At 34.0% G+C, this 11861-nt stretch overlaps 1 protein-coding gene across 1 annotated transcript in view; it reads left to right on the top strand.

Moving 5' to 3' along the window:
• Nucleotides 1–5286: 5286 nt before the first annotated feature.
• LOC106874979 (inositol monophosphatase 3) overlaps nucleotides 5287–11861 on the top strand; it is a 26657-nt gene continuing 20082 nt past the window's right edge. The window contains exons 1-2 of the mRNA XM_014922914.2: nucleotides 5287–5673; nucleotides 7096–8131. Coding sequence (XP_014778400.1) covers nucleotides 7784–8131 — 348 coding nt within the window. The 5' untranslated portion in view covers nucleotides 5287–5673; nucleotides 7096–7783. The remainder of the gene's footprint in view (nucleotides 5674–7095; nucleotides 8132–11861) is intronic.

The raw sequence follows: 11861 nt of genomic DNA, 5'->3' as shown, positions 1-11861 counted from the left end.
TATATATATACATATAGATATAATATATATATATTTGTGTGTATATATATATATATATATATATATACACACACACACACATATATACATATATATATATATATATGTGTGTGTGTGTGTGTGTTGTACTTTAGCACAGGGTTATGAGTCCATGCTAGGATAAGATACACCCACGCACTCTCTTAACACCAGGGAGTAGAGTGCACATAACATCTTTTTTCTAAGATCAGAGGAATAAAAATTCTTAGACTTTTCACAAGATCAATCACTGTAGATAATTTATGAGAATTGCAATTGTCATCATCATTTAACGTCTGTTGTCCATGCTGGTATGGGTTGGACAGTTTGACTGGGCTGGCATGCTGGAAGGCTGTACCAGGCTCCAGTCTGATTTGGCATAATTTTCTATGGCTGGAAGCCCTTCCTAACACCAACCACTCTGAGAGTGTAATAGGTGCTTTTACATGCCATCAGTACTGTGCCATTTGCATGACACCGGGGTGCGTTTACATGCCACCAGCATCGGTGCCAATTTCCATGACACCAGTATCTGCCACGACTGCAATTTTGCTTGGCTTGATGGGTCTTCTTCTCAAGCACGACATAATGCCAAAGGTCTTGGTCATTGCCTCCGTGAGACCCAACACTCAAAAGGAACACTCAATAATTGAGTGCTTCCTTCCACAGTAACTTTTGAAAAGAATCCAGAAATGGCTTTTTGACTGTTTGAATGCTTGAATCATATCCAACCATTATTGTCTGAATATTTTTATGCACTAAAGGCCTTTGTGTATCTATAGTTTGTGATATTTTCATTTTCTTAAGCTGTAGGTAGCTGGTTGCCATGGTGTATAAGTGACTGAGATCAGAACATAGCTTTGAACAACAGGATGCCAGTCTGTTGCAAGAGAAAAGTCAATTACATCAACCACAGTACTTGACAATACTTTATTCTATTGACCTCCCCACACCTCCTGAAGAGATGAAAAGCAAAGTTGACCTCAGCAGAATTTGAACTCAGAAGGTAAATAGCCAAAAGAAATGAGCAAATAATTCTGCCAGCTTTCCATGTTTATAAGTGACTAGGTACAATATTAGGTAAATGTTATATCAAAAAGGAGAGTAATCACCTGGTAGTATGTAAATGAGATTCAAATTGTACCTGTATAACTTTTGACATTTTTTTGACAGCTCAGTCAAGGATGGAAGGGCAGCATCTTTGACTGTTTACATAACTTGGAACTGGTACATGAACTGGAAGTAGGGAGCAAAGAAATTAGCCACAAACTGATGACTTAGCCAAAATACTTGCAGCAGAGTGGATGCTGCTAAAGACACCCAAGACTCATGTGATGGCAGTAAATTGGGTGATAAATTAAGACTGCCAGTCAAAAAATATGATCCAGTATTTGTAAGCTAGATTAAAAGGTATAGACTTTTGCACATACAGAGGTAAATAGTACATGATCTGCCAGAAGTACCTCTTGTACATATTTTACAATCAGATATTATAGCATTTAACTCCTGTTGTTCATTTTAGACTTTCATATACAATTTACATACAGACCTGGAGGAGAACAGATGTTTCAGTAAACTATTATAATTATGTGAAACAAATTTGAAGTGAACTGGATTATTAGTTCATCTTATCAACAGCTGCTTCTAATTCATTAATGGTTTCTGATAAATTCATATTTCTGATACTGTGGCAATCTTTATTGTTGGGGCGGAGTCTGACTTGACACTCTGTCAACACAATATAGTCAAACTATTCAACATCAGGTCAGGGAGAATTGAAGGGTTGGATTGCTAGAAGCCATTAAATAATAGGGTTTATGGTGGAGCCAAATTAAGACCCATAGAGACCCTAAGCACTTAAAAATATATGTAATTAATAATATAAACAAGGATAAACCATAAAATGAATTTTTATTTTTCAAACTGAAATGGAAAACATTGTTTATCTTTATATACTCCCACTTTATATTTGAAAAGTTTTCTCCTACTTCTTTTAATTGCAAAGTTTTTGATCAGATCCTTAAAATTAATCCTATGTAACACATCTGCTTCTATACTTAGTGAAGATATGGCATCCTGAATGTTATTTTAGCAAGTTTAAAGTTATTTGTTTTGTGCTGTAAACCATTTCTGCAGTGCCCCACTTCCCTTCATGCCTTAAGCACGTGTTTATTTTGCATAACGGGGAATCCAGTGCTAGCTTACGGTTTCAAAGGAGTTTTCTTCCCCTGTTAGAGACAAAATTGAGGTACCTTTTTTTTTTAATAAATCATTCTTTTCTATTTATTTTGCTTTGTCTCTTACAAATACATCATGTACACTACATGTTCATGTATACACCTATAACTTATACATAAATTATATGTATGTAGCACTACTTACAAAATACTTAATGAGCAGTTTGAAATGGAGCTTACATTTCACATCTGATATGAACTTTTTATCAGATTTACTTGCCTCAATCTGACCTACATACAATTCACTATTGAGTCTTCCTATTTCTTTATAATGCTGTGGGGAAGTTTTCAGAGTTTATCATGTTCAGTATGAGTCTTTCCAAACACAAGTACTACATTTGATACACCCTTTCAAAAAAATCTCAAAAAACCACCCCAGGTCCTCTATGCAAAGTTGAGCCTTTCATAAGCTTTAATGCACTACAAATTTTTGTTTCTTGAATATGTCCCGCTGAAATTGAAGTGCATCTAATGTGCCCATGAGTTTTTTATGCCATCAATTACAGTATATCACTAAGCATAGTTACAAAATAGCTTTAAGTCCTGTATAATATTCACCTATTATTATATTAAAATTATTTCTGTGAGGATTTTAGTTCAAAAAGTAATCAAGAGATTAACTTTTACATAGAGTATTGAAAGTGGAAAGGTCTCCAGAGGTCATATTTAGTTTAATTATTGAGTAGTCTGAGCATACATCAAGCTTAGAAAAAAATTGTTCACTTGTTTTTTGAAATGGTATTAAGAGTGTAAGAACGACCGTGCGAACCAAAAAGGAGAAATGGTGACGAATGGAAAAACAGGCTCCTTTATTAAACGCGTCACACGGTCGAACACAAAAGTATAAAATGATAAATATGTTATACTTTGATAACATAGAGAATTCGTAAATGCCATTAAGGAAGACGATAGGAACACAACCGTATGAGGATGAATAACAGTAGTATTTATTGGAGCATTAAATTGTATGTCTGTGTGTGTGAGTGGATGCGACATAATAAAACACATTATAAGACAGGCCATCATGTAAACAAAAGAGTGTGTGCGAGTAATACATGTATGTGTATGTAAGAGTTACAGAGTATAGATTAGAGTCAGTAACACGGATAAGAATTTACCCGTTCTTAATTAGAGTACACAGTGGTAAGTGTCTGGGATCTGTTTCAAAACGGGGGCACCAGTTTTCATTTATGTTTTATGTAGTGTTTTTGGTACCGAAAGACTTTCAAACTTCGTATACTTATCTATTTTGTGTTATAGAACAGAAAAAAATTTTTGTATTCGAATTTATTTCATGTAAAAAATTGTCTTATTTCGATAATTTCTACTAATCACTGACGTCTATTCAGTTGAAAACAGTTAGCGCTGTAACGGTGTATATCATATTAATCCCCTAACCCTAACCCTAACTAGACTGTTAACCCTAACCCTAACCCTAAAACTAACCCTAACTCTAGAATCCGAACTCTAAAATTGTTACACACATAGATACGCACAGCGTAATTTATTATATAAACAATATATGCGTATAAATTACGATTAAACCGGATGAAATATGTCACAGGGAATAACTCTATTGAGCTGAATAGACGTCAGTGATTGGTTGAAATTACAGAAATACGACAACTTTAACATGGAATAACTTGCAATGTATGTTTTTTTGTTAAGAAGACTAAGAGTAAAAGATGTTTTATATGACACATTCTACCAGTGTCCCAAGTTTCAAAGTGTTTCGTTAAGAAAATACTGGTGCCCCCGTTTTGAAATAGATCCAGTGTCTGTATATAAGAAGTTAAGGCGTGTGGGGCAGAGCGATCACTAGTTGTGATGTTACGGCTTCCATGCCAAGCCAGGTTCTTGAATACAGATGTTCTTCGCAGGCTAAATTCTTGGCTGTTAATTCTCGTGGTGAAGAAATCACACAAACAGGGTTAGAAGTGCTGCAGTTAGCTGTTGGTAGCTTGTGTACGTGTAGAGTCATGTTGACGCTGGCGGGGATGCTGGTAGTACGTAGAGTCGTGTTGCTGCTGGCGACGTCGGGGGCGATGCTTGTAGTTTGTAGTTGTATGATGGTATCGATGTCATCGCTGGAACTGGCTGGCTGTCTTACGCGTGTGTGGCCGGCGGCCAGATCTAAGATCTGAGGCGCGACCAATTTGCCGGGTATGATTTAGTCTATTTATAGCTAAAGGGAGGCTCCAGAAAAACATTAGAAAAACATAATTACGTGACCTTATTAGGGGCTACGGTTGGTCAGTTTGTGTTCTGGCGGGAACGGTATGAGGCAAATACCGCTTCAAATTATAGTCAGTCAGGTGATGACAGGGAAAGAAATGTTTTCTACTACGCTCACGTTTATTTGTATATAATGGCGATAGGTAGTTTCACTACAAGAGTTTTGAGCAGATAATGAAAAAAATATACGAATTTATTGCTATAGCATACTTAATTATATAAATATTCGGATCTTTTTTAAAACGGGGGCCACATTTTTCATTAACGAAACACTTTGAAACTTGGAACACTGGTAGAATGTGTCATATAAAACATCTTTTTCTCTTAGTCTTCTTAAAAAAAAAAAGAAATCCATAAGTTATTCCATGTGAAAGTTGTCGTATTTCTGTAATTTCAACCAATCACTGACGTCCATTCAGCCGATATACATTAAGTGCCGACTACATAAACAGACGATTCTGAAACAATTAACCCTAACCCTAACCTTAGGGTTAGGGTTAAAGCAAATTTAAAATGAAAAAAGCAAATAAAACGAAGGTATGGAGATTAAATACGCTTTACATCGCTTAATCAGCCAAAGGAGTAAATATAAACAACTGAATACTTGTCAGTGATTGGTTGAAATTATCGAAATAAGACAATTTTTTACATGAAATAAATTCGAATACAAAAATTTTTTTCTCTTCTATAACACAAAATAGATAAGTATACGAAGTTTGAAAGTCTTTCCGTACCAAAAACACTACGTAAAACATTAATGAAAAATGTGGCCCCCGTTTTAAAATAGATCCAATTATATAAATATTCCACATGAAGATATAAATCCAAAACAAGAAAATAAAGTCATGAGCAAAGAAAGCAAAAATAGAAAACTTTATTTAAAAACCTACAAAACTTGTCAATAATGCACCAGGCTTTTTTTCAACCACACCCCAATGAGTTGCTCTACAAGTATCTGCTTTAATAATAACCTGTAATTCGCCCAGGTAATCTTATTCTGAATTTACACATTAAATAAACATTTAAGAATTCTACATGATGGATGTACGGTGAGAATAGCATTCTGTGTTCACAGATAACATCAACTTGGAAATAATCCGTCCGATGAATATATTCAAAAAGTTAGAAGGTACGGATTATCTATCTATTGAACGGGTATTGATAACTGAGAAGAGTTACAGAAGTAAGTTTATCAGTCCTATTTTAAATACCATGTAATTTTCAGTGTGAATGAAGAAAGATGAGGTGCTGATATGTTTGGAGAATTTTTTTTATTAGATTTAGTTTAGCAGTAATATATACAAATTACTTTACAAGTTGACAAGCAACTACATGTCATGTTCCCTTGACTTGGAAGTAATATCAGTCAAATCTCACTCAGATTACACTGCCAAATTAAGTAAAAAAAAAGAAGATATATTACATAATCTAGTCCAGGGGTTTTCAAACTGTGGTCTGCGGACCACAGGGGGTCCACAAGGACAAGACAGGGGGTCCGTGGACAGCAAATACTTTTTATGGGCAATTTGATTTTATATATGTTTTTTAATCGAAATCTTTTAATTGACAATAAACCTATTTGTTAAATACTGTTAAATAAATAAATGTAAATATATGTTATTTTAAGCAAATATTTATGTATAAATTTCATAAGCGTTTATAAGGGGGTCTCTAAGGTAAAGCCTGAAATATAAAGGGGTCCGCAAGTCAAAAAGTTTGAAAACCCCTGTCATAGGCAATGCCCTTCCACCGTTGGTTAAGACAGTAAAAACAAAACAGAAAAAAGTGGATGGGTGAGATATAGTCTATAAATGATGTAAATAAAGTGAGGCAGAAAGGCAGCTACATTGAGTGGGCTGATTGTACTATTGAAGGAGATTAGGTTGACATGTTTTCATGGATTTTGTAAGACCTTTGGTTATAGAAGCAGTATATGTTTGGTGTTATTGTTTCAATTGTGTGGATCATATCTATGTCCAAAAGTGTAAGGAAAATTTAAGGGTAGTATTATTTGCATATGTGTTGGTTGATATGGCCGGAAGTGAGAACAAGTTTGTCGTTAATGTACACCAAGGAAAATGTGGGGAATACAAACAAACGTAGTATAAGGTTGATAGAATGTGATACAGAGGGAAGCCCATGTCATCACATGTTACAATGGAGTGGTCTGATAGAAGTCTTCCAATCAAAAAGTTGAGAGAACAGATGATGTTGATGATAAGGCAACATAGGCTGTTTTCATGTCAGAAGCAGTTAAAGGCTCTGATAATGTCAAGACTAACATTCCTGATGCCCAAGCTCTCAAATATGAGAGACCACTAACCATACTAGCGATATGATAGAGAGAGAGAGTGTGTGTGTGTGTGTGTGTGTCAAAGGGGTAAGCAATATTAGTTGATGAAAAACATTAGACCACATAAGTGAAACACAATAGACCACATAAACTTTCTAAATGGGTGTTCATAGGCATTTAATTATGATATCAAAAATACAGTACTCTCCCACCTGTTACATTTAGTAAAATTTCTATTTCTGGTTAAATGCGCCCGAATGCCTATAGGCGAAACTACCATGTTAAAGTGTCATTTTTTTCTCTTTCTCTCAGGTATCTGAAGAAGAATACTTTACAAAATAATTAAGCAATGACCTGATAGACAGCGTGATTATTCCGTCATTTCAGAAAGACACAGCTGACAATCCTCTATGAAAAGTAGACGAAGTATCGGTGACAGCTGGTTGAATAATGGTCACAAACATACATTTTATTAATACCTTTCAGTTTCTTAACTAAAAAAAAAAAAAAAGCTGTTGTATTCGTAACAAAGAAATCATAGTTCACCATTGGGTATTAGTTTACATATCCATTATATCGACAGTTTATTCATATTTTCAGACACTTTCCATACATTTCGAAGGCAGTTTTTTTTTCTTGAGCACATCCTGCCAACTTAACCAACAGCAAGAACACATGAAGAATATTTGAACTGCACCAACAAATATTCTGTATGACAAGCAAGTTGGCTGCAACACAACGTAAAAAATTCTTCCGTTGCCTAATAAAATGATACCAGTTAAAGTCAAAAAAGTCGAAGTGAAAAAGGGACGTTAAACTCAAAGGTTGCCACTCGGGATACTTCTATCTATCTATCTATCCAACCATCTTTTTCTCTATCTATCTATCTATCTTAAAGATCTTATTTAACACAAATATTTTTTTTTATTAATTCTTTTAAAATAAGTTAAGAGCGATAATTCACCTACGACTAGTAGATACGAAACTCTGACGTAAGAAAATGTTGTTAGATAAAATTAAAAAGATGGCCCCTGTCAACATTCGCCTCAACCCATTTGGGGCTGTGATTCTGACTATATGTATAGCATGCGGAATTATTTACAATTTTGGTTTACTGAATTGGTTCCAGAAAGAGGAGAGGATTTGCATGAAGGAATTGTTATCCGTCAGTATTGAATTGGCACGTCGGGGTGGCCGAAAAGTATTAGAAGTCCGAGAAAAGAATGCATTAACGGCCAAAGTGAAGGGATTTACTAAAGAAGGGGCCGCCGAATTAAAGACCCTCGGAGATATGGAATCACATCGCGCAATTCTTTATGGCATGGCTAAAGCTTTCCCGGGACTTAAAGTAAGATTTGAGATTATCCTCTTTTATTATTCTTTCTCATAAAGATGTCTCCTTAAAGGAGAGAAAACTATAAATGTATTAGTTATCCTTATATGCTTCGTCCACTCGATTTCTCTTGTAGGTGTTTTATTTTGATAACATTTATTAGCTGTTAACTCATTTGTTAATGAAATACCATAGTTAATGTAATGTTTAATTCTGTTATGTAGACTTTTTAAAGTCAATTCTTAACAAATATCTCTTAATTGTGTTTTCATGTGATGCGATTGAAGTAATAGAAGATGGGCTGAGAATTCAGTTTTCAGTTCAGATCCTGTAAACTTGACTTTCCTTGATAAGTAAAACACTAGAGTCTGTTTAGACTTGTCTTTCACTAGTTTTAGCTATGGTCAGGCTGGGATAACATTTACCTATGTCCATTCAAAATAAATCAATAATTATTTACACAGATGTTAAAATAATGGGTGTTTGGCAGCTTTAAAAACGAAGCTATAATATATTACTTGAAATATAAACATCAGCTATCGCGGTTGGCAAACTAAAACCCTTTTAATCCAGTTTGTAAATAAATGGTTTAAGAAAAGTAATGATTTAAAAAAATATATATATAGTTCAAGAATAGTAATGATTTCTTCTTTGAATAATGGTTTCCTAGTTTTAACTAAATAGATAAATATATTTACCGTTACTGCTGGTGGTTCAACATAATACAATATATGTTAAATTAAGATTTTGAAAGGAAAATAATTAAAAAAAGCAACAACAATGAAATGCGTTTTGAAAGAGCAATTTATATATAAATAGAAATGAAAATCTTGTAACAGCATCATTTCATAAATTCCAGTCCATGTTAAAAGGATAAAGCAATGCATCTCATGATGACACTTGTGTACTGTAGTAGTCGAATGTCTTTAATATTATGCCTAACAAAGATCTCAAAAACTAGTAAATACTATCTAACTTTCTATTTCAATCGGAAAATGGAGTGGAGGAATGACCGCGTTTAAATCTTGTCGAATTGTCATCAATTATTTATCATAGAACTTTCTCTATTCAGTGTTTATTCCTATCAATCACTTCAATGATTGGTAATTTTTTTTTATTAGAAACTATGCATTGTTTGTTTGTGATTTTTTTTTTTTTTGTTAATGTATTTTGTCATGAATGATGTAACGTCTTCTCCGCAACTCCCCAGTCTGTTACACTTGCCAGGATTGATGTTTTATATTTTATACGAATTATTTTATTCGAGCAGTTGTTTTATTATTATTTTTTTTAGGGAACAATCACTCACTTTACATAACTAAAATGGCTACATCATTGATGATTTTATACTGAAAGTGGGTATTGTTAATTCTTTCCTTACGGTTGTTTCACTACAATTTTCAAATTAAGGCTAGTGATCTGTGTTCAAAATATTTCCAATACAAGGAACTCAAATAGTGAAGGCGCACACAAAAGAATAACATATTCCTGTAAGGCAGTCAAAATGCGAATGAAATTATGATAGAATTGTATCAAAATATCTGAAAGATATTTGTTAGAAAAGTCAATTACTTAAACTGACAACAAATCTTTCGTCATAACCACGCTACAAATGTAATATTTATTTATTTGAAAACTGTACTGTCCGTATTTTTCCAGGTCTGCCGTAGATTTTCGAAGTAGTTTGATTACATCGCCTATCTGAAAATACTGCAGTTACATATATATGTGTAGATAGATATAGATATAATTTTAATTACGTTGAATTTGTGAGGTTTCTCGGATAGATCACTTCGGGGTATTAGGCTTTATTTAGTATGACTATTTTCAGCTGTATTCTTCCGTTTTTGAGGTAAAAGTTGTGGTTTTGTGTTATTTGATGTAGTTGGATATCTAATAATAGTTATTTAGTTAATTTGCCGTAAAAATGAATTTGCAAATTTGATGACGTTGGAATAAATGACAATGATTACAGAGTTAAGAGAATATTTATTAAGAAATTACTGACTATATTTATTTTTAAATAGTTCTAATCAGTCCTGGAAGCACAAAGTAGTATTTTTGTTCTTCGTTATTATTATGTCTAAGACAACGCTGATCGATCAGGCTCATGATTAAATTCATTCTACCCGCAGGTATCTCATTTTCAGAGTATATAAGACTGTATTGTTTGATGTGAGCTTTCCTTGTTTACAGTCGTAGTGTGTAATTTGAGGGAGATTTGGCTGGTATTTTAAGTAAGTGGCCGATTAGACGTTTCTTCAGCTGGTCGTTTTTGTGTAGAGTTGAAGAGGGGATGAAACCTCAGAAGTGTTAGTGGTTGCAATGATGTAATGTTTTTAGTTGGCGAATTGTAATTTGAAAGATCTCACGCGAGCTACCTTGGAGTAATGTATACAAGTGCCTGTGATTAGCAACGAAAATAGAATTTACTATTTAAAATGATTTTTTTTAATTTCTAGAGAAGTTACATGTGATGTGTAAAACACGTACTGTATTCTACATACTGGATTGTGATGGAAATTTATTTATGGTTGGAAAATCTTTCTGTCGACAACTACTATTACTGACAGCATATTAGGTGTTCATTGTGATAGGTGGCTTTATGTGGAAGTTGTTTTTCTCTGTGTGTGTGTGTGTGTACATGCAAACATTCATTATGACAATCAGCGTAAATCAGAATTGAAATAACCATTACAAAATCTTACTGTGGGTTAAATAATGTAAACACGTTCTGCTTATGCTATCAATATGTATGTGGTGGGAGTCTTCTGACAGACCGTTTCATGGATTGTTGGCATCTCCTCAGAGAAGACGCACCTAGTTTCTTTTCCCAATCAGTAGCACTGATCAGCATTTATATAAATTATGAATTAGGCTAGTACCATAGTGGATAACCTAATTTGCATATTTTTGTATTTGATGGCTCGTCCTTAATTAAATTACTTTATGCACAAATCTGTTTCTCTCTCTCTCTCTCTCTCTCTCTCTATATATATATATATATATATATACACACACACACATACACACAGTGATATAGTGTAACTGGGATTTTATTTAAGCTAACATGTAAGAATTTATTAAAATTAACACAAAATTCTTCAAATAGATATTTTACTGGAATACATTAGAATAATTAATAAAATCTTAGAATGATTATCTTATGAGCATTACCTAAATCCATTGATGCTTGTAGGAGCTCTCTTATGTGGTGGCCAGCCTGCTAATAATAGCACTCAAATCTCCTTCAAAACCTTTCTGTTCCAAATAAGTAAAGGACACATTAAATAATATAAATCTAAATACCCTTAACAAAAAAAACAAAAAAAAGGATCAGTTATGGCTGCAGTTCCTCTGATAGTAAGTCAATTCAGCCGTTGACCTAGACCTAGCTAAACATGAACAGAGAAAGATTGTCTAAGAATAATGTATTTAACACTGGTTATAGGGATGAGTAAGAAACTGCAGGGCAGAAGAAAGATGAGTAATGCTAGACAAAAGGTAGTATGTCAGATGCTAGATCAGAAGAGGGGTGGTTATAATTGAGAGAGTGAAAGGTGGTGAGCTGGCAGAATCGTTAGCATGCTCGGCCACTACATTCTGAGTTCAAATTCCCCCTGGAGTCAACTTTGCTTTTCGTCCTTTCAGGTTCGATTAAATAAGTATCCCACCCTCCCCAAAATTTCAGGCCTTGTTCCTATAGTAGAAAGCATTATTGAGAGAGTGGAAAAAAAAAAAAAAA

The sequence above is a fragment of the Octopus bimaculoides genome, chromosome 8 (assembly GCF_001194135.2).
Source record: "Octopus bimaculoides isolate UCB-OBI-ISO-001 chromosome 8, ASM119413v2, whole genome shotgun sequence".
Taxonomy (NCBI): Eukaryota; Metazoa; Mollusca; class Cephalopoda; order Octopoda; family Octopodidae; genus Octopus; species Octopus bimaculoides.
Note: the sequence above shows the minus strand (reverse complement) of the source record. Positions and strands in the feature narration are given on the sequence as shown.